Below are 24,716 nucleotides of genomic sequence, written 5' to 3'. Positions count from 1 at the left end.
ATGGTATTTCTGTTAGTCAATTTTGGATGGAACTTGAAGCAAACAATCATTCGGTACTGAAATTTCACGGCTGAGCCATACGTTTACACACCATCTCCCCTGCATGCTTGACTAAAAGAAATAACATTAAAACTTAAGGACTTCAAAATTGTAATAACAACTAGATGTAATTTAAAAGTGATACCAGTGCAAAAAGTAAAGTTTTTTCTGGTTTCTGTGAGTGCACTATTATTGTTTTATTGCATTTACCTGCTACAGTAGATTCTTCCTTCTCAGGAAGTATTTGAATGGCAATACTGTTAGTATTCTGTGGACTATCTCAGAGACTGCTGTAGCCTGTTTTTGTGGTACTCAACTGTTATATGAATCCGCTGTTTTGCCTAGATCTAACGCTGACATGCTGGAATTTTTTGTTATTTCCCCATTTACACTAAAACCACTGTATTTTTTCAATGTGCAGTAGTGCTTTTTATCCTTGGTGGTTATGTTACATTTGCCCTGCAGACCCTTGGGGGGGGGGGGGGGGGGTTCACATTGGGCCTGGCTTTGCTGGGTGTGGTGGGGGATCTCTCACTGGGGCCAATTTTCTGCTTACCAGCCGGTGCAGACCGCGATGTTCAATGAGATTATTTTGGTTCATTCTGGAGGCTGTTGGGCTTTCAGTCCCTTTGGGAGTGTTGGTGTACTCGCCAGGTACGATTGTTCCCTGAACCCCCTTTGGAAGAGGCACAGGGACCTGCGGGTGCTGAATACCCCCTGGCCAGGGACTGTTTCAGTTTGTTTTATTGCTTATGTTTATGTATTTTTTCTCTGTTCCATCTTTACCCCTCTCTCCGCCTCATTGGGGTGCCTCCATTGTCCACAATTGTATACTCAGGAGCCTATAGCCTACAGCTACTCCCATCTCCACTTATCTGACAACATAGGAAGCCTTTCCTACATTTTTTTTGTAAAATACTTTAACAGCTACTAAAATTTTATCCCTTAATGTGCGGGGACTAAACTCTAACACTAAGAGGAAATTGGCACTCAGAAAGTTGAAACGCCAGTCTGCAGATGTTATATTAGGCACTACGGACTGCGGAGGAGAAGCTCTCTGATAGACTGTCACTGGGCCTCCTACGGGAGGTGACTTCCCTCCACTCCAAATTGAGGGACCTGGAGCCGAGGAAGGTCAGCTGGATGATGCAGCATACTAGACAGCTTTATTACCACAAAGGCAACAAGGCAGATACTCTTCTGGCATGCAAACTGAGAGATATACAATCTAGTTCTTCCCCTGTGGCCATTAAAGACGAGAAGGGGATATTAAGGTCTGACCCGTCCCAAATAGCTTCCCGGTTTGAACAATACTACACCCAACTATTTCACACGGTGAACCAGGCGCGAAGCTCCATGGGCTCAGCTTTACAAGCCACCATAGACGCCTATTTAGCCGAACTGAATCTGCCCCAGTTGAAAACAGAACACCTGAAGCAACTTAATAGCCCCATTACTGAAGGGTAAATCTCCAAGGTTATTTCTCATCTCCCTTCACATAAAGCTCCTGGCCCAGATGGTTTGCCGTATTTATATTACAAAACCTTCTTGCTAAATTTACTTTCCCATCTAGTGGACTTATTTAATGATTTTCTCCATGGTAAACCCATCCCGTTTTCCATGTCATGCTCCCATATTACTGTTATTCCCAAGCCAGGTAAGGATCCGACGGATTGTACTAACTATAGACCCATTGCGTTACTGGACTCTGATATTAACATTTACTCTAAGATTTTAGCAAACCGGCTCTTTAAATTTTTACTGTTCCTTGTACACAGGGACCAAACAGGCTTCATCCCATACTGTCATGGTAGTGACAATACGCACAGAGTAATAAATGTTATTGATATCCTCAACAAACTCAAAACTCCTTCACTTGTCTTGAGTTTGGACGCGGAGAAAGCATTTGACTGTCTCAGCTGGCCTTTTATGTTTTCTACGCTTACTAAAATGGGGTTCTCAGGCCCTTTTGTGGGAGCACTTCGCTCCCTTTACAGTTGCCCCTCGGCCTCTGCCAAATTGCCTCATGCCTCCTCTACAAGTACCCTGTTTTTTCTGTCATTGTTTTTGAAAATTCCTAATAAAAATCCAGTTTAAAATATATATATATATATATATATATATATATATATATATATATATGCTTTTCTGTATTGTCAACCAAATGCATTCAAAGCACCATGTATTGGGCCATATCTGCACAGTATTTAAATAATGAAGTATAGCATTGTTGAGTTTGTTAGTGTCACTTAGTGTATTTGTATTGTGGTTTTCAGTTTTTTTTCTGTATTATTATTATTATTATGTGTATTATTTCCTTTTAATTATCACTTCCCTTTCACAACTACTAAGCACATGTTCTGTGACTTACATTGAAGATGCCCAACTGTTCTCTCCAGTATTTAGGTCTTGTGTGAAAGTATCCTGATGTCACTGCTTTGTGCTATCAGTGTTTTCGTGGTCTTTTTCCCAGACCCATCCCATACAAGCTCTGAGCTGTAACAGTACTTCAGTTGGTACTAAGTTCAGCACCATAGTTTGCTTGCGAAACATTGATTTTTATTATTTAAAATAATACATGTCAACAAGGCTGTTCCCAACATTTCTAAGCAAGCTTGGAACCACTTAATACAGTTCATGTAGAAAAAAATCGGGGTCTAAACATGTCTGCATTATAGGAATGCATGTCTAAATAGTGTCTGAACTTTTGTATTAGACAGTAAACCCCTAGGCTAAAGCCAATTGGTTTATCTATGAAATAGTTTTAAAGTGGCTTTTCCCTGTGTTTAGGTCAGCTTTAATTCCCACAATTTTCAAATTTCAAAGCCTATTAGAATTCTCTTAACTGTCTAAAAATAATAAATAAAGCTGAATATGTTTAGGTACAACATTTCAGTATGAAAATAGATATGTTGTCATGTAACATTTTTAAAAACAGAACCATAAGATCAAGAATGATAAGTCATAGTTGTCATGTGTCACTATTTTTTAGAATATATGTACAAACTTAAAAGACTTTAAATGATGCATGAAGAATCCCAGGAAAAAAATAACTGCAGTTAGCAATTTAAAAACATATTCTGTTCTTATAGATTTATTAAATATATATAATAAATGTTCCAACCACAATGGTTCCAAACTGAATGAAAGGTAGTTAATAACACACTAAGTTATTAACAATATAGGACAGTTCTTCTATATCAGAAATTCTAGGACTAACCCAACAGTGCTTCCAGATAAATACTTGTTGGGATGCATTTAGAAAGTCCTTTTATGTGCAGATGAAGGAGTGTGCCTTACTCTTCACAAATGTCTTCCAGTTTTTGTTAAGTAAAAAAAGTTTCCAAGCAATCTTTAGATGTGATGTGCGCTAACAAATGGCAAACAACTTTTTAAAAATCAATTCCAAGTTTGCTGGATCACCCAGGTTCATTGATACAATTGTATCTTTTCCAGCCTCAGTGATCTTTAATAAATCAGGTCCATTGTTTTTATATCATGTATATGTTTCTGTTTTGATTCCTTTGTCATTGTGAAGTTACATGAAAAATACACATATTATCCTTTTTATAATTTGAAAATGATTTACTTTGTAAAGGAAATGTAGTTTTAGTATCTATATAACTAGGATAGCTTACAATTTTTACCTTTACTAACACTTTGGGGTCTGTTTAAAAATAAATGATGCTAGCATGAAACACTAAAACATTCCCTCGTGGGAAATCAGTTACTGCCGTTGTAACAAATGGACCTTGAAGATTCTCCATCAGGAGATGCTTCAGTAAATTTTAAATGCCCCTTTGTATAGCCATGCGGTAGTAGCATGTTATTTATATATACCCTCTTGAGGTAATATGATTTTTGATTGAATGATTTTGATTTTTTTTTACTCTCCTACTTTTATAATAGAAAAGATAAAATACTTGATAATTCTATATTATATGCTCTAATGGAACAAGCTTATGTTTGCTATTATTTATTTGGAAAGGATAGCTTTTCACCCAATGCAACGTGGTAAGCCTAAATTATTTAGGTAAATCAGCCCCCTTGGACCATGAAGAATAACATCTACCCATCCTGTTTGGTGTTCCCTGGATTAAATATTTGGAAGTTAACTTTAAAAATAGGAAATTGCAAGCAGGTGATTGTAAAATTTGAAACAGGAAACCAAGAACCTGCCTACTTGCAATTTCTTTTTAATTTTGAACTTTTGTTTTGCTTTAAAATAAATCTTGGAACAGAACAAGCAATGTATATATGGGATGTTTAAATTTATTAGGTTATTTTTCCACTGTGTTTTATTTTGGATCAGCATATTTATATTCTGTTCCAGTATAGTATTGTATAAATATTTTATATATGTCTTAATTGAATGTGAACCAGCTACAGTGTAGTGTTCAATTTCAGATTTTGCTTAGTTTTACAAAGTACGGTATGATAACACTTGAATAATATAACAATACAACTGTAACAGTATAATAAATTTTGATACACAAACCATATAAAATTAAAACAAGGGATCCAGAAAATTTATAGAAAGGAGGCTCAACCAGATGAAATTTGGTGGGTAAGAGCTTCAAGCAACAGTTCTAAGGATGTACATAGAACTGGCTGTATAAAGGGGGGTTGGGAAATTCTTAGTATTATGCAGAGGAAATAAAGATTACATATCCAATATAAATATGAATGTGTGATTTCTGGATGAGCAATAGTGGGAGACGAAAAGCAAAAGAGCCAAAAGAAAATTTAACAGGAGAGAACAAGGGTTAAAAAATGGCAGAGGTTATAAGGGTGCTAGTCTAGTATCTAGGGCAGTGTAGTTTTCTTATGTGCTAAACCGTGGCTGCTTAGGACCAAGCAGCCTTAAGCAGTTAAGATTAGTTAAAAATATTTATCAATATTCTTTTTATAAACCTGTAATCAGATACATTTATTCATTTATTTGTTCCCACTTCTAGTTCCCTGTTGGTCTTACTGACCTACTTGCTTTAATACTTTGGGTGTTAACCATTAAAAAGTGTCTAGACTTTTTCTGGGCAGGTTCATGACTCACATAGGTCTAAGAAAGAGGTTAATAATGGCATTTCCGTTATGGCAGGTTTACCTGAATATACTCTAATTTTCTATACCATAGGAAAGCCAAGGCTGCATGTATAGGTTTTGATGTATATACAGTCATGTGAAAAAAGCATGTTTGAAATTCTTAAATGTATGTATGAATGTATTTAAAAAAATATTGGTGGCTGTAATGTGATGTATTATAAAAAAAATAAGTAAGTCCCTTTAACAGAAATATTATCTTATAAGTGTTTTCCTTTTTGCACACCAGATGTTTGTGAATTTTATTGCATGAACCACATGTTTCAAACTGCCTTACAACATTCTATTGGGGTTCAAATAATGACTTGACTAGTTTCCATAACCTTCATGTTTCCTATGAGCTATTCCTTGGTGGATTGGCTAGTATAATTTGTGTCATTATTGCTTTTAGGAGCCATATAAATTAGAAGTAGAATATAGGATGAATGATTAGCTAACTCAGTTAATTAATTACCTAGGCCTTTAAGCAGCAAAATAACCCCAAAACATATATATAATTTCCCCCATCATACTTTACAGTTGGTGTATTTATTCTTCTAAAATGCTGTCTTTTGCATATCTTATGTCTTGCACTAAACATGTCCACTCTTACTGTGGCCATGCACATCTATCTGCTGTTTTTCCACAGCACAGTGGCAAACTATAGTTTTACTGTAAAGTTTGTTTTGTTTGGCAAATGCTTTTTTACAAGCAGAACCCGTGATTACATTAGGTGGTTTTTGTAGATACTTTTAGCATCAAAAGGTCAGCCAAGCTAAATATGCATCCACAACTTTCTTTTAATTACACAACACAAGTCAATAGCAGATATAATATACACAGATTAAAATAAAGCCCATTATGTGATGTCATTTGGACATACAAAGATTATAAAAGGGGTATGACAGGTGACTACAAGCAAAAAATTTGTATGTATAAAAAAAGTATTTTAAAAGCGATATATGGAACTATTTATACCCACCTACTAACCATCTTCAGCCTGCAATTTTCTTTACCACAGAGTTCCTGTATCACCTATCTGTATTTTCCAAGAGCATAGAGAGGGCTGCACGTTTACAGAGAGATGAGATGGGAACAGCAGATTATGGTGTAACCAAATTTAGTGACCTAACAAGTAGGCATGCAAATAGTATTAGTCACATGCAATATGGATAAATCCCAATAATTCCAGGGAGCTGTAATAGGTGGGAGGGATGCTGCCTTCCATATAACTTTTTATATATACTCCTACTGTGCTTTGAGAAAGGGTTCCACAACTTGGTGTCTAACTCTAACCCTGATATCATTTTGTGCTGCTTCTTGGAGTGTTTGATCCTGTCAATGCTGTTACCACTTGCATTTCTCTAGCACCATGCAATGTGAGAGAGATCCACGGTTGGCAACTTGCATCTAACACATCATATCTCCTTTTTCCTGAGGAAGCGGACAGATTCCGTGAAACGCAACCAAATGCGCAGGCAGATAACTATTATGAGGCACCAGTGAAATAGATAAAAGTATTATTTACTGTATCCAATGAGTTTAATTTTTTGTCTTTTTGGTAATTATATTTTAGTACATTTGTTGTGACTACACTAATGGTTTCACTATGTCTCTTAAATATCTTAAATAGTCGATATAGAAAAGTATGTGGGGGAAAGTTTACCACATAAGTGAAAATATTTCTGAAGCTGTGGTAGCTCTACCAAAACCTAACTCCACATACAGTTACGGTAAGAAGATTAGCGGAACCCAGCGATTGGGTAAGAAAGCGCATCTTACCCGCTACTTCTCTTCACAAGCCTCCCTGGCCTCAGACTATGAGGCATCCAATTTAGCATCCTCCCGCTCCTCACCAACAGGCACCAGCTCAGGAACCCAAGCCACAGGCTCTGCTAGCCACACAGCTTATTCCCTAGCTACCCCAAGGAGCCCTCCTATTTTTCAGGATGAGTCTCTGGGGTCTGATATTCCTGAATCAAGCACAGCTGCTTCCTCCATGCAGGCATGCAGGCTTATGTTTCTCATGCCATGCTGCAGGAATGTTTGTCTTCCCTACTAAGTGACCTGGAAGCCATGATTTCACGTAGTTAGAATTCCCTGCACAAAGATTTGGAAACAATGCAAAACAATGTGACTGCCTGGAAACTTCCACATCTACAGTACAGTCATCTGTAGCTACCCTGGATTCATCTATGGGGGAGATGTGGTCACAACTTACCTCCTTGCTTCTTCAGAAATATTTTCACTTATGTGAGCGTCATAGGCTTAGGAGGGAACGTCAGGCTCAATTGGCGCATGTTTTAGAATCACCACGTAAGCGGGGGCATTCTCGGGACCTAGAAGCCTAATTAACGGTTAATATGCTATGTTGTTCTAAGGCAAAATCCCTACAGTAACAAATGTGGAAAGGCTTTGGCTTGGGCTGTGAGGGCTAAGAGAGCTTGTGCCTTTATACCATGCATACACTCAAATTCTGGTAATATATTACACTTTTACCAGGACATTGCAGACTCTTTTAGAGATTTTTATTCAAAATTGTATATTTTAAGAGGAAGCTTGAATGCCCCCCATCTGCCTCATTGAATTCCTCGAGCATGCCTAAGATACCAGAGGAAGCTCTTTTTGTTTTTCAGGCCCCTATTAGCTCAGCTGAATTGCAAGCAGCTCTTACCAAAGCACCCACGAGAAAAGCACCGAGCCCTCACGAATTGGACTATTCCCCCCCCCCCCCCCCTTAGATATAGATATTTGGAAAAGGGTACAGTTTCAGTATTTTATCTCCTCGTTGCCATCAGCTGAACCTTCCACATACCCCTCACGCCTCTGAAAAATTTGTCTATGCCTGGGGACCCTCTCAGAGGTATATTATCCTACGCATATAAAATGCTACTGTCGGCAGGTGATGTCCCGGCGCCCTTGTTTCTCTCCAGATGGGAGAGGGATCTTAATGTCAAGTTTATTGATGAACAAGTAGAGTGTATTCTATATTATAGACACAAGGCCTCTATTAGCAATCGCTACCAGGAGATGAATTATAATTTACATACCTTCTCCTACTTACATCTCAGATTTTAACAATTAAACAATTCCTCCTGCACTATCTCGCATACACAGTATAGTTTGACCGCATGGTGAGTCATTCTACCTACTAAAATTTCAAATTATTCAAATAACTTTTATATTTACTTACCTATATTTCAATGCAGGTTGAACTTTAGGGATGCACTGCTTAAGCCGTCCCCAGTAAATCTGTACAGCATTACCCTAAATGTTGCTGCTTTTTGGCCACCTTACCCTTGTTTATGTTTAGATATATTTCTGTCTGTATTGTAGCCTAAAGGCGAAACGCATCGGGACCTATTCGCATCCTTCTTCTGAACATTAGTTGGATTACCTTGTCTAGATTAGAGATAACAAACCACCCCCCTTGTTTTGGGTTACGATAAGGTGGTTTTTTTCTACTGTATATTTGTTGTATTGTTTGTAAAATATTATTCTGTATTTGTACTCATAGTTTCACTGTATTTAAGTCCCAGGCTCAGGTAACATTAGCGAATTTTATGACTAAACATTTTGCCACAACAAACAAATACCCTGTCTTTTTTCTTCTCTTTACTACATTTTGAAGTTTATTGATAAACAAGTACAGTGTATACTATATTATGGACACAAGGCCTCTATTAGCAACCGCTACCAGGAGACGAATTATAATTTACTTACCAAATGGTATAGGACTCCAGGTGTATTAGCCAAAATTTACCCACATGTAAGCTCTATGGCCCCATTTTTTTTAAACCTCTTCAAGGCTAGAGAGAATACACTTTGATCAGTGAAGCTGGGTGATCTGGCAAACCTGGATTGGATCTGGTCCAGGATTCCAAACATTTGCAAGCAAATGGCACATGATTTTAAGGAATCCATTCGAGGTTTTCTGGATCACCCAGCTTCACTGATCAAAGTGTATTCTCTCCAGCCTTGGAGAGCTTTAGTAAATCAGGGCCTATGTGTTGAAGATGTGGCAAACACGCGGGCACTCTATTGCACATTTTCTGGAGCTGCCCTGTACTGGCATCGTTTTGGGCAGGGGTTGCAAGGATTATAAACAAGCTAGCACCATTACATGTGTCTGCAATTTCAAAAAGCAATTCAAACACTCTCTACTGTGCCACTTACTGAATGCCGCTAAGGCATGTATTCCCCGGCCTATGGAACCATACTACCCCACCTACACTTAAACAATGGATTACCAGAGTGAATGATATACAATATATGGAAGAATTAACAAAATCAGGGGAGCAGCCATCACAGAGACCATCACAGAGACCGGTAAACACCTGGTTTTACTGGGATGATTTTAAGACAATGATGATTTTAAGAATTCTGCTGATTATAGACGGTTGCTTTGCCCTTCTGTCTAATTTTACAAAGATTTTTGGGTCATTTCCTGCCCCTGCCTTCCCCTTTGTTTCCCCTTCTCGTTTCTCTTCTTCTATTATCTTCTTCTTCCTTTTCTGTCTCTTTCTTTTTTAAAAAATTAGGAACCAACGAAATTCTAATTTTTGACTAGTGCACTTACCTGGTAGACGTTGTTACAAGACTGTCTGACACAAAACAAATGTGTTTTGCACTGTATATTTTGTGCTGTTTTCTGATACTATGGCCCTGTTTCACCAAGCAAAATCGGAAGCTCGGTTGCGCATTCATATTCGCGATACAAAATCGGAAGCCTTCGCTCAATTCACCAACTAAATTTCAGGTGCTGGCGTATTCACCCAGAAGTTAGTAACAGAAATGATCTCGCTGCTGGAGCCGCGCTTCCCGGCAGTTTTTCACTGGGGAGCTTGCCTTAAAAGTCACTGTTCCCCTAAAAAAGCATTCTTTCTAATGGCACACATATTACCCTTAGCCCTAAAAAAAAATGTTTGTGCTGTTCAAATGTTTAAAACATCTATATGCGCTAAGAAAAAAGCATATTTTAAAATGACTTATTTCTTTCCTGTTGGGCAAGAGTTAACTGAGTTCAGCTCCTTTACATAGGTGCCGATCTAAACGCTTAGGATGCCTGATCGGAGGAGCCGCCTGGGGGTAAATCTTGCGACTTTCCGCGGGCAAAACCTCGGCTTTGCCATCAGACTAGATTTTCCCACAAAAGTCACAAGCACACACGTCCTTGTTTGCTTCTATAGATATATATGTATATGTGTGTCTATATATATATATACACAGTGTTCCCCCCCAGAAATTTTTTTCAGCCAGGTGGTGGGAAGCTGTAGCCGGGTGGTAAAAAAGGGGGTGTGCAAAACACTGCAAATTTAGTGCTCCCAGTTGTTTATGCCATGGATATTCGGTAACCTCTTATTGTTTCAGTGTTCTACCTTCTCTCCATGATTTGTTTACAACTTTGTAATGCCTGCCCCCTTAGTATATCCATTTTTTCTATTCTATGTATTTTGCCACAACTGTCCTATGCCGTGTATTGTGACCCAACTTACTAGTGTTCTAAGAGTGTACTCCTTTGTAGTAGTGTAACAGTATAATGAATGTGGTGTAAAAAGTTAGGCTTAGTTCATATTAGCAGCAAAAAACATTTACCCCTTCTGAATGACTTCTGGCAACTGGTAGGCACCTAGGATTGGTAACAGGTGGTAAGTCCCTGGCTTTTTCAGACCTAGAAGTTTTTTAAGAAGCATTGGTTCCTGGCATGGGGAATGGACAAATGAAACCTTACTGCCGGTGTGAATTCAGCCCAACTTCAGATGTGCTCCTATGTCTATATTTAGTTAAAGTGAACTTTTGTGAAAACATTTTTTTAAACTTGATTCTTTTACAAAATTAGTCAAGCAGGCCCATGCTGGCTCAGCTTCCACCTTTTCTCTGATGCCCATTTGTACGTCCAGTGCTGCCTTGCACTGCGCATGCATGTGATTGAACACTTTTTTTTTACATTAAAAGACAGCCTCTAAAGGTGCATGCACAGAAGGAGCAGTGCAGAGCCTCTTGAAATATGTGACACAAATATCCCAGGAGGCTGCTGATTTCCCCTTTGGTCTTTACTGAAATGGAAGTGAGGACTGAAGGGGAGAGGTCCTCTCCACAAAAAAGTGACCCCCTCTCATCACTGTCCATATTCTAAATAAAAACACTCTCTGTGAAGTTTATCCGCAGTGTGTAATGTCATCGGCAGCACAGTGTGATATGCAATGTGAGTGTAAAAGCTGCTTGTCATATTCTGCAGCCTAACAACTCACTATGTTCAAGCCTTCATATCTCCTAAACCGTTGGTTGTATTAACTTGAAATTTTAAGGTACACGTGGAGGCATAGGAAACTGAAACTGAAGTTGCAAGTGGGGGACACTTGTGGTTAAACCCTTCTAAAATGTAATAATTATGGCATTATGAGAAGATAAATCTCTACCTAGCAAAGTTTGCTGCCTGCTCTGTTACACATATCTGTCTGTATCTTACCTCAAACCCCAATTTTTCTAGAAATAAGAGGTGCAGGGAAACAAAAATATAGGTGGAAGTGGGAGACACGTGTGGCTATCACCTTTCATCACCATGGCATCATTACAACATTAAAAAAAAACTGTCCATCAAAATGCACTTCCTTGTTACACATGACTGTAACCTTCTAGTACCTCAACCTCAATAAAATTTAGTGGGCAGAGTTCATTTTCTAATGATGCCATAGTGATGAAGTTTTAGGGGTTGTTAATCACAGATTTTCTTACACCTCCCCATTCCCCAATTGAAGTTCAGAATGTTAGTTAAATGGACAGGAATGTGTAACGGCAGGGAAGCCCATTTTGATGGGCAGAGTGTTCTAATGATGCTGTAGTAATGAGATTGTAAGGGGAGAATGTGCCCGCCACCTGCACCTATATTTTCAGTTTTGTATCCCCACCCTCAGAGAAATTGGTCTTCAAAGAAGAGAAGCAGACAGTAGTATCAAAGGTATAGATTTGTGACAGGTAGGTATATATTTAGGGGCCCCACTAGTGTTGGTCGAATAGCTTACTATTCGATTCGATTGCTATTCAGTTGAATAATGCATAATTATTCGGGTGATCGAACATTGAATTCGAACTCCATTAAAGTCAATGGGGGGAAAATTCGGGTTGTTATTCAGGTCTGTGGAGAGCTTCTACAGCCTATAAATACATTTAAAAAGACATGTTAAGACTCCCCCAGCTCTGCACAACAGTGTACAAGTAAAAAAAAAAAAAAGAAGTCTTTTTTCTGTTGCTGGCAAGGCCATTTTATGGGGCAGCCAAGGGAACAGGCCGGATTTTACACAGTCTCCGAGTAGAGGCAGAGAGGGACATGAGGGGGTTCCTCTGGTCCAAAAATTAGCCACCAGGTTTCACCGCTCTGTTACAAGCCATACACAGGCTTCAGAGTACAGGCAGAGGTCTCTGGGATGGGTCTTTTAGTCAAAAAATTAGCCAGCTACACAGCTCTGTTATACGTTACAAGTGACAGGTGGCAGCAGCAGTAGGAGGAGGTGGTGGGCATTGAGACGGAGCGAGGACCGCGTTTGTAACTGGCATCCAGAGCTGGGAACTGGGCAGGCGGCATCAGTTACAGCATGAGGAGGAGGCGGTGGGCCCTGAGAAGGAGCAGGGATGGCATTAGAGGTTGAGGCCATCACCCATATGGACAGTGTCGAAGCTGTAGCTATTGGAGACATGAATGGATGAACGAGATTCCAATTTTGGTAGGGACAGATTGGAATCCCGTTCATTCATTCATGTCTCCCATAGCTACAACTTAGACACTGTCCATATAGGTGATGGCCTCAACATCTAATGCCCTCCTTGCTCCGTCTCAGGGCCCACCGCCTCCTCCTCATGCTGTTACTGCTGCCGCCTGCCCAGTACCCAACTCTAAATGGTTACCAATGCTGTCCACGCTCCGTCTCAGAGCCCACCGCCTCCTCTTCCTGCTGTTCATGCTTGCACGCCCCAGGCTTAATCAGTATGAGCCATCAATATGCAGGTATACTTCCGACGAGCCAGCTGATTCGAGTGGGTGGCATCTTTAACCCTGGAGCGCAGCTTGAAGCGTAAGTGGAAGTGCAAGTCAATCACATCCAATTGGTGCAAATCTGCCAGTGTGGCGCTGTAGAAATTCCCTTCTATGATGTCCCAGCTCACATTAGGAATTGGGTACTCTAGCACTTCACCAGCTTTGAATCCAACAGACATGGACATGTTGCATATCAACAGACATTTGGGGCTCAGCACCTCGGTGAGCCGAATAAACAGGTGGTCCATGTTGGTTTTTTACATTTGCAGTGATTGCTCATGATACCTGCTTTCATCCTATATACACGAGTTGATGATGACAATGTCGAGCTGAGGTCCATGTTGGAAGTTGGCCAGCACGTTCTCTATGTACTCCGAAGAAACACGGGTCAGGAACTAGAACCGTACGTTGTTGACGGATCTTTGAATGGAGTCTCCCAGGACGGCCACATACTTTTTGTGGAGAAGTCTCCGGACGTCTGCTGAGCTCAATAACTTCATGGCTCAATGTGGTCATCCAGGACCTCTCGGTTCCCATTAAATATACCGGTGTTTCCCATCTCATCCCCCCAACATATACAGAGGGACAGCTGTCCCACGTCCTAGTTCCGGGGTAACATACACAGAAATTCAGTCCGGTAAAGCGTGGTACCGATGGATGAAGCAGAAGATGTAGCCTTCTACATTCAATCGCAAATTTCAGATTAAACACTTCGGGGTGTCATTAAAGATGCACTACACTCAGCTCTAGATGCCAGTTACTAATGCCTTCCACACTCCGTCTCAGGGCCTGCTATCGAGTGAAAGCACATGAAAGGAAACGGGGCTTGGCGGAATCAATGGGGAAAGAAAATTGTATTGAGCTTAAGTCTAGCCTGGCATCTAGAGCTGGGTACTGGATAGTGGGCAGGCAGCAGCAGTAATAGCAGGAAGAGTAGGCGGTGGGCCCTGAGTAGTGTGGATGGCATTGTTAACTGGCATCTAGAGCTGGGTACTGGGAGGAGGAGGCGGTGGGCCCTGAGACGGAGCAAGGAGGGCATTACAACAGAAGGCCATCACCTTTACGTACAATGTAGAAGCAGTAGCCATTGTAGACATGAATGGATGAGCGAGATTCCAATCTGTCCCTACCTACTATGTAGCGAAACCACATGAAAGGGATTGGGCTTGGAGGAATTAGCGGGGAAAGAAGACCCTGTTGAGCTGGAGTCTAGTCTGGCATCTAGAGTTGGGTACTGGGAGGAGGAGGCGGTGGGTCCTGAGACGGAGCAAGGAGGGCATTAGAATTTAAGGCCATCACTTATGTGGACTGTGCAGAAGCAGTAGCTATCGGAGACATGAATGGATGAGCGAGATTCCATGCTCTTTAATCTGCATGTGAAGTACAGGGGTATGTAATAGTGTTATGTATCTTTTTATGTATCCTTTTATAATGTATCTTTTTACATCTGTTTGGAGGCTGTAGAAGCTCTACACAGTGCTGAAAAAATCCCGAACTTTTCCTCCCATTGACTTTAATGGTGTTCGACTTTGACATTCGACCATCCGAATTTTTTTTGCTCTATTCGAGCGAATAGCTGCCGAATCGAATAGTGAGCTATTCAACCAACACTATTCCTGAATAATCATTTATCACTTTAAACATTTAATTACTTTTCTGTACCACCTACTTTACTTAGTATAAATACCACCATCTTTTCTGAAAAAATCAGAACACCAACTCTTTATGAACTGGTGTCTGTCTGTTCTCTTTTGATGCTAATATTAACCTAAAAGCTGACTTTTCTTTAAAAAATAGATACATTTTCCTTGACAATCGTGTCAAGATTCTGTAGGGCCCAAAGACCACAAGTTAAAAATATCTTCATATCCTAAAGAAGTAGAGTTCTGCACTCCACAAAATGCACAGATAATTTGTGTGGCACTTCTACATTTTAAGGTTTACCTCTTGGACATACTACTTGGATTAAATATCTGAAAATCCTATTTTGCAATATTTTGACATATTTTTGTGTACCCTTAAAATGTCACATTTCTATGACAATCAGTGCAGGAGATATAAGAATTTATAAATTGAGATAATGGCAGATGCTTGAACACAGACACATCTCTCATGCTGCTGCTGCTGCTGGGATTATCTCACAGTACGGGAGAGAATGAGGAGAGGGCCTCATCTGACTGCTCGGCGGGCCAAAATACTGCAGATTGGACACCCCTGATCTAGAACTACCCCCAGCAACCAATTCAAATTCAGCTGTAGGAAAAGTATGTTAAAGGTGAAGGTTTGTAGCTATACAAGAACCTTTACAACTAGTAGAAACCATTTTCAGCCTAATTCCTGTATTTTTGAGGCTGGGTCAGTTTTGTTTTGTATTGAGGTAGAGACTTATTTGCAAATAGTGACTGCTACTTTTGAAAACCCTGTTAGTGGCTTTTCAGTTTTTCAGTTGTCTTAAAACACAGTGAGGCAGAAACCACCATTATTGCACAGCACAAACTTCTGATTTTGATAAATTATTTCTTACTTTTTTAGACATAATTATGCATAATTTGTATTTACCACAGTTCTGTATTTTTCATGTTTACAGTGAACATTTATACTAATATACATGACAGATTTACCAGTTGTGATTCTGAGTTTCTTCATTTCCATATTTAAAAGAAATTTTAACACCAGTCACAAGTTTGCTGATCTTATTTATTATGTAAAAGGTAGTTGCTCTGCTATTTCATGTACTCACTTTTCTACACACTGACCTAGTAAAGTTCCCTCTACCTTCTTTCTGGTTTTTTAGATAACCAGATGATAAAAACTTAGTAAAATTTCTCAAAATTATTAGACAGATCTTTAAAAACATTATAAATTGCATTAATTTTCCCCTCATTTGGAATACTATGTTTTTTTCATGAATTGTCAATTTCTCTTGGCATCATTAGTCAGTCCAAGGTATAACCAGTTGCAACAGTTTCTGTAGAGGGCTGGATTTGCTTTAATCCCAATACAGATGATTTTCAACTCAATGCACAATGACAGTAGCATTTAGCCTTCCAAGCCATAGATCATTGGAGCAGCATTGTCCAGAACATTAAGCAGTGTACAGTTATTGAAAGACTACCCGGTGTCTGATTTAGTAGCTGTGATATGGACACTGAAATAGGAGAGCGGTACCAAAGATATCTAAGGAGCTATGGTGAAAAAGAGGTGTATGTCCGATTTTCTGTACACCCCTTTGTACTGTAAGTGTTATACTATAAAATCTATGCACACACATACTAATAGGGGCCTGCTCTTTGTAATTGCTTTGGGAAAAATTGAGAATAATCTGCACAGTGAAATGCTGTAATCATAAAAAAGTTCAAGGCCCACATATCGAGTATATGTACTACAGATACATTTATTGTTTGAAGGTTTTCTTTCTTTTTTTTTATCTTGCAACCTCTTAAGGTAAGAAAATGAATGCTGTATGTTAGATCACAGAAGTTTAAAAGGAAGTCACACATTTCTCAAAAAAAGTTTTAACTTATGCCAAATGATGACAAAAAGTGACAAATTTATTTCCAGAATTGTCCTAATATATACTGTCATAGCCAAAAATATTGGCATCATTCCATCTATGTCAGAAAATGTACCACTTCTCCCAGAAAATTGTTGCAATTACAAATGTTTTGGTATTCCTGTGTAATATGTTGTTGCGATATTAATCCTGTTTATTAACAATAATAATAATGATAATAATAATAATTGTCACGTTTATTGTCTTTTGTTGGCACTGAAAGAACACAAAAAGGCGGAGAAAAAAATTTGAGACATTCCACACAAAACGTCAAAAATTGGCCTAGACAAAATTACTGGCACCCTCAACTTAATACTTGGTAGCACACCCTTTGTTACAGAAAGCCATTACCATCTTTTTTTTCTTCCAATTATTGAGTCTTTTACATCTATCTACTGGAATTTTGGACACCTGTTTAAAAACGTATTGGATAAATTAGTGTATTGTTAAACAATTTCAACACTTCAGGCCTTTAATAAACTCTAAAACAAGAAATGGCTTCTAGTTTTCAGGTCTTCAGACCAGTATTAGGAGTTCCAAAAAAAAAAAAATCAGTAACCAGCAAGGCAGTTATTGATTTAATTCATTTTACCACTAGGGAAATACTCTAAAGACATAGTTGATGATAGTTGATTGACATTGGAAGGCAAAAACCCCAGGTTCAATTTGCTCCAACAGGAGAAAATTCCTTCTTGATTCCATGAGACAATCAGATGTTCCCTGGATCAACAGTCTGTTATCTTTATATTAAAATTTTAATACCCAGTTAAAGTATGTTCTTCTAGAAAAGCATCCAGGTTTTTATTTAAGCAATCTATATTAGTTGCTGAAACTACTTCCTGAAGAACCCTTTTCCACATTTTCACACACCTTACAGTGAAGAATCCCTTCCTTTTGCGGAAAATACAATTCCTCCAGATGCAAATAGTGCTCTCTTTTCCTTTGTAATGACCTTAAAGTGAATAATCAGTAAGTGAGTTCTCTATATGGACTATTTATATTTTTATACAGGGTGATCTTATCCCCCCCTTAAATGGCTCTTCCTATGGAAGAATAGATTCAGTTTAGCTAATCTCTCCTCTTACCCTACCAGAACCCCGAGATCCTTTTCCATTTCTCCCTCAAATGTATTCCCCCGAGGCATTGTGAAGCATGCATGCTGTTAGCCCCCAAGAGGATAACTTTACATTTATCAAATATTAAAGGTCATTTTCCAGCTTAGCTGCCCAATCAAACAGTACATCCAGGTCTGCTTGTAGATTATAGACATCTTGTATGGAGATCATTCCATTACATAGTTTGGTGAACCCTGAGAAACACCACTAATATCCGTAGACTTGTTCGACAGCTTTGGTCTTTCTTGAATCCATGCTGACTATTATTTATAATATAATTTTCTAGCTATTATTTTCTAACTATTATGTGGTTATGTGGTTCTTTAGAAAACTCTCTAGGACCTTTCCAACTATGGAAGTTAAAATTACTGGTCTGTAGTTACTTGGTAATGACTTTGCGTACTTTTATAAAGATAGAAACCACATTGGCCTTACACAAATCCATTGGTACCATGCCAGTGATTAAAGACTCTCTAAAAATTAGAAACAATGGCTTTGAAATAACTGAGCTCAGCTCTTTGAGGACACGTGGATGTAATCCATCATGTCCTGGTGCTTTATCACCCTTAATTTTATCCGTTTCTCAATCATATAAATTTTGAGCCCTTGTGGCTTGTTTAAGGCTGTGGCATTGCTATTAACAATTTGGACTTGAGCTCTGCCATTTTCCTTTGCGTACGTGGAGCTAAAAAAAGTGTTTTGTAAATCTGCCTTTTCTTCCCAACGTACCCAACGTACCGACGTACCGACCCTGATATATACTTTAACCTCCCCACCAGTAACCCCGATTGTGACTCAGGGTAAGAAAAAGATGTTGAAAAAGGTAACCCTGACCCCCGAGCGGTAACCCCTTGACGTTTCCTCACTTCCTCTGGCCGACGTTCTCTGCATCTGATGAGTCACCGGGGAGTTCGGCTGTTATGTCGGGGGCTTGGTGGGTATTTTTCGAATTTATTTGTATTGGATTCAATACAAAATAACTATAGACACTATCTTTTTGATCATTGGAGTGAGGGTTATCGTGTTACAGTGCCCTGCCTACATTTGATTACTGACCCCTCCCTGACCTTTTGACCACTTCTCTGCCTGCCGCCTGCCTGACCTTTGCTTAACCTTTGACCATGTCTCTGCCTGCCACCTGCCTGGATTCTGACCACGTCTCTGCCTGCCTCCTGCCCTGACCTTTGCCCAGATTATGACTACATCTCTGCCTGCCGCCTGTCCTGACCTCTGCCTGGATTCTGACTATGTCTCTGCCTGCCCTGACCTCTGCCTGGATTCTGACTATATCTCTGCCTGCTGCCTGCCCTGTCCTGTGCCTGGATTCTGACTACATCTCTGCCTGCAACTAGCTCTGACCTCTGCCACGGCTTCCAAAAGGCATTTCTCAAGTCAAGCTGCTTATGAACAATTCACAGACAGCGAGAAGAACTTGGAATTGCTATTGGAGTCAAGCGATAGTGATTCACCTGGAGACCTGTCATCGGACACTGAAAGTGACAGCGAAGATATTGTCACTGAGTCTAGTAATATTCACACGTGGTGCTCGATTGACATTAGTCAGGATCAGCCAGTGCCCCCAAGATTTCCATTTACTGGGGAGCCTGGCTTGAAGGTAGATGTGGAACACAACACCTGGAGTTATTTCTAAATGACAAAGTCATTCAGAAAATTGTTGAGGAAACCAACAGGCATGCCAAGCAACAATTAGCTGCCTCACACACCAGGTTTTCCAGCAGCAGGAAATGGGACCCTGTCACTGAAAAGGACATTTGGCTTTTTCTGGGGCTAGTTATTCTCCAGGGAGTGGTGAGGAAACCCATGCAGAAGTGGTGGTATTGGTCCACAAATAGGCTGATAGCTACTCCATTTTTTGGCACAGTCATGTCTGAATATCATTTTGGCTTGATCATGAAGTACCTACATTTCTCCAATAATGACACATTTGATGAGACCACTCATCCTGCAGACAAGCTAAAAAAAATTTGGGAGGTCTATCGGATGATTTTGGATAACTTCAGAAACAGCTTTGTACCACAAAGGGAAATAAGCATAGATGAAAGTCTAATGGTCTACAAGGGGATGCTAGGCTGGGTGCAATACATAGCATCCAAGAGAGCACGGTTCGGAGTCAAATCGTTTATGCTGTGTAAATTAGCAGTGGGGTATATTTGGAACACCCTATCATACAATGGGAGAGGCACAAAATTTAGCCCCAGATTCAGCAGCTATGGAGTGGCAACATCATCTGTCCTGTCGCTTATTGAGCCATTGCTCAATCAAAGATATTGTGCCACTACAGACAATTTTTACAGCTCCCCTGAATTATTTGAGCTTCTGATGCAGCATAAAACGGTTGCTTATGGAATTGTTAGGGCTAACCAGCGCGAAATGCCATCCATGTTTGCCAAACAGAAGCTGAAGACTGGGGAAATATTTGCCTGGCAAAAAGGCAAAATGATGGCCCTGCAATAGTGTGACCAAAAGGATGTCTGCCTTTTGAGCACTGTGCATAACACCGCCACTGCTACAACAAAAACAAGAGGTTGGAAAAAGATCCTCAAACCACAGGTTGTCTTTGATCACAATAGCACCATGGAAGGTGTTGACCAGGCCGACCAGGCGATGACTTTCCATCCAGTTGTTAGAAAGCAACAGAGAAAGTATTACAAAAAAAACTTCAGACATCTTGTGGAACAGTGTTTGTGGAATGTCCAACAGAGTATAATTTCTAGTTGGGGCTTCTATATATGATAGATGTAATTTTTTAAACTTGTGATGGTGCCATATTGCCTAAATTTTATGTCCCCCACCTGCACCTATAGTTTTTCTACACCCCCCATTTCAGAAAATTTGAGGTTGAAAAAAGGGATGTAGACAGTTATGTGATAAGGCAGCTCATTTTAATATGCATAGTTTTCTTATCTTGCAATGTTGCCATAGTGATAAAATTTTAGGGGGAGTCCCCTACTTACAACTATATTTCCTGTTTCAGAGAAATTGAAGTTCAAAGAAGGTGGATGTAAAGGGTAACATAGTATGACAGTTAGGTATATTAGTACGGTATATTAGTAAGAGTGAGGGCTCTGAAACACCAACTCCAATGTTGTATTTTCACATTTAAATGAAATACACATGAAATACTCAGCTCAGTTTGAGAACAACCCTGGCTGTGAAGGGCCCGGGTAGGGGATAGTTTCTTCTTCTTTTCCCTTGCATAAATATTGTTGAAAGGTACTTGAACCTGAATTGGCAATAGGCTTTATGATTAGGCTGTTCTGATGACTGGGTCAGTTAGGATTTCCAATAAAGGTACATTACTCGAATTCAAGCAAATCCAGCCCTTACAAGACATAACTGCCATGTGTACGGACAAAGTTATTATTTTGTTGAGCACACTGTGGGCCAATAGCTGAACCAGGTAAGTAAATCTGCTTGTTATAGTCCTCCTAGGCATAAACAAACATTTAAAACTTGCAGTACAAAGATTTAAATTCACATTTACGGCATGGTCCCTGCATACCAAAAAACAGTTTTTACAAATTTACAGTATTTGATTTATTCATTTATTTATTTAAATGATTACCACAGAGTCAGTTGGGTAGAGTATGGAGGATAGTAATTGACTCCACAAAGAGAAAGAAGAAATTTGAGAGGCAGAAAATATCAGAATAATGCTTTTTGTTTTGTAAAGGGAGGTGGCAGTGCCAGTAATTCTTACACTGACTTAAAGTGGAATTGAAGTTCTACTTTTAAGTTTGCATGGTCAGGCAGGTCATTAGTTCAGAAAAAGGCAGAGGATTTCCCTTTCTGAAATAATGACCTGCCTGATCACACAATGTCCCTTTTGGAATATTGCATGATAGCTCAGAGTTTCTGAGGTCAATGCTGAGCTGTGCATGCGCAGCATAAGATTTGGATGCCAGGGAAACCTGGCAATCCTGGCTTCCCTTGGGCGTGTAATGATGAATGTTCTAGGTTTGATTTATCTCTGTATCACTGCTGCACATACTAAGCAGGTAAAATTGAAACTATTAACAATTGCCTACTAAAAGAAGATACAAAACTGTGAATGAAATTGAAATTCCACTTTACCCAACTTTGCTAAACATTTAAGGTTTTATCCCTAATTAATATTTAGACTATTATTCACTTTTAGTTAATGATTTGTTTTAAATGCTTCTTAAAATGCTTTTTAATTTCATACTTTCATACTAGAATTTTGGAAAGAATAAAAGGTATGGCAATATTATAAAATTGTTCAATCACCCAAGAATAGGGGTTCCTAGGGCCTAGCAAGTTGCAGCACTAGAGTTTACATCTTAGCCAGGAATTTTGTGCTTTGCTAAGGGAAAGTTAGTGACTTGACTTCAGAGTCTGTAAAGAGGTGCGTACAGGGCTGATGCTATACTAATAGATGGTAAGAGTAAAAGGAAAATGCTTGTTAGTCCTAGTGCCTTATTTGCTAAAACTACCATACAGTATAATAACACAGTAAATAAGGGCCAAAAGCTGTTTTATGATCTTAGAGGGCTCCAATAGTACTTTGGCTATCAATAGATGGCACAATCTCCCAAGACAGACCTATATGTCATCTATTCATGGGCTAAACTTAGCTATATCATGTCTGTTGCCTTCCGGAAATCTTATTGTTGGTGATACTCCCAGGGGTTTGTGTGACAGACCGGAGAAAAAAGATCTATAATATAATGCACACACTCTCCCCAGACCTTCATGTATTGTAACTATATATACAACAATAGAAAATGTAGCATATAATATATTTACATAACTATTGAACAATAGGTTATATTTCATATTTGTACTGTAACTGCCTATACTCCTATCTGAAACATCAAAAACATGACATAGTGAAGGAAGTCCTACAACTATCAAAAACAGACTTTCTGGAACCATTTCCAATCTGTTAGGGCTGAAGTGGTTAGAAAATGCACTAGCTCGCTTAATTGGCAAAAGCATGAAAACACAGGCATTGTGTTCCACCAACTAAGGCCAGCGGACAGGCTAAACTGTCATTTCTTAGGGAATGTGCTGCCTGACTACACTCAGTCCATTCAGCCTTGGAATGTGATAAATACCCAATCCACTGTGTTTATCTGTAATGGTGGTGCCCCAGTCTTTTGCTGATCTGTAACATCTTGTAACTCTTTAATGGCCAAGACAACTCTGCAGTTGTTTCTTTTTGCATTTCAAAGCTTGCTCCAGAAGTTATTGAATGTCTAGGCTCCATAAAGTTTTTTTCTCCCATTTGTGATTAAGTCACAGTGAGGAATTTATAAAGTAACTGACACCACATTGCCTAATAATATGTTGAGACAAATATCTGGCCTAATTGCATTTAATAAAATGTTGTACCTGTTCCAACTTACATACAAATTCAACTTAAGAACAAACCTACAGTCCCTATCTTGCATGTAACCCGGGAACTACCTGTACTGAAAGTATACAGAAGGTGAAGGGGGGGACTAGGCTTATGGACCACCGTAAATTTAGGAATACTGAGCGTGGCAGAGGAAAAGGTATGCTGCAGGAAAGATTGTTTTTCTCAATTTTCAGTTGCTGTTAGAGTTTAGAGTTCAAACTGTGTTTAATGTTTCAACCCATTTTTATTTTCTGTTGTATATTTTGTTTGTGCCCCTTTAGATCGGATTGGAGCCAGGTGATCTTTTCTGCTACTCCACCAGCCATTCTTTATCATCTCTTGATCCACATGATTTGTGGCATTTGTCTAGGGTGTTCCCCATATATGGCTGCCCCTTTACATCTAAACTTTCATTCTATGTAGTGACCTGTTTCTCAGATATGCTTTTGAAGCCAGCTTCAAAGCTTACTAATAGAGATTGAATCATATGCCTCAACAAGGGAACTCGTCCAGGAAATTTTCATGGCGAGTACAAATATGTATGTAGTCGTATTGATCTTAATTTGCTTCTCACTTACAAGTTTTGTTTTTCTGTAATATATGTCTGAGTATTTTGTATTCATGTATGTTATAAAGATTGAAAAGAGAGAGGAGGAAGGTGGATAGAGATGGAGAATTGAGACAGATGGGGAGATAAGGAGAGAGAAAACAAAGAAAGGGAGATAGAGGGGGAAAGAGGGAGTTGGGAGAGAGACACAAAGAGAGGAGGAAAAAGAGAGAAAAGGAAAGGAAGGAGGGAGAAGCAGATAAAGAGAGAGAGAGAGAGAAGGGGAAAGGGGAAAACAGAAAAAGGGGGGAGAAGAAGAAACAGGGCAGGAGACAGAGAATGGAAGAGTGACAGGGGAGGGGGAATGAGGGAAAGGAGAGAGAGAAAGGCAGAGGGGAGAGACTGAAGCAATAGACAGAAGGGGGGAGAGGGAAGAGAGAAAAAGGGAGAAAGAAAAGAGAAAGAAATGGAGGAAGGGAAATGGGTAAGAAAGGACAGGGCAGAGAGAAAGAAAAGATAAAAAAAAATTAAACTATGGCTATTACAAGAGACAGTTTACTGGATTAGATATCCTGGTATAATTTTCAAATCAATATCTGCTTCTACATATATATTTAAATATGTATTTACAGGCCATCTGATACATCAGTATTGATTTTGGAAATAGAAAAGTTCTGAAAAGTTTTAGGCTAAAAGAAATCAGTTAGTACCCTCTTTCCAACAATAAAACACTAAAAATCCTGTACAAGGTGTACTTTATACAGATCATACTGTTTCAAATACAAGTACTCTTTGGGTGAATATGGGCTACTTTGGTTGGAAAGGACACTGGTTTTCCTGCAAGAAAAAAAAAACATTAATAATACAATTTTAAATTATGATTATAAATAATGACTATGAACACAAAATGTGTTTAGGTTTTGTAAATAATAATAAAAAACAAAACAAAACAACAGTAGATGACAGGA

The 24,716-nt window shown here is 39.2% G+C and overlaps 1 protein-coding gene across 3 annotated transcripts in view; it reads right to left on the bottom strand.

Moving 5' to 3' along the window:
• Positions 1 to 16,558: 16,558 nt before the first annotated feature.
• PGGHG (protein-glucosylgalactosylhydroxylysine glucosidase) overlaps positions 16,559 to 24,716 on the bottom strand; it is an 80,025-nt gene continuing 71,867 nt past the window's right edge. For all 3 annotated transcript variants that reach the window (XM_072421299.1, XM_072421300.1, XM_072421298.1), the window contains one exon: positions 16,559 to 24,585. In XM_072421299.1, coding sequence (XP_072277400.1) covers positions 24,524 to 24,585 — 62 coding nt within the window. In that variant the 3' untranslated portion in view covers positions 16,559 to 24,523. The remainder of the gene's footprint in view (positions 24,586 to 24,716) is intronic.

Source organism: Pyxicephalus adspersus, chromosome 9 (assembly GCF_032062135.1).
Source record: "Pyxicephalus adspersus chromosome 9, UCB_Pads_2.0, whole genome shotgun sequence".
Taxonomy (NCBI): Eukaryota; Metazoa; Chordata; class Amphibia; order Anura; family Pyxicephalidae; genus Pyxicephalus; species Pyxicephalus adspersus.
This window is presented reverse-complemented; position numbering and strand designations above follow the sequence as displayed.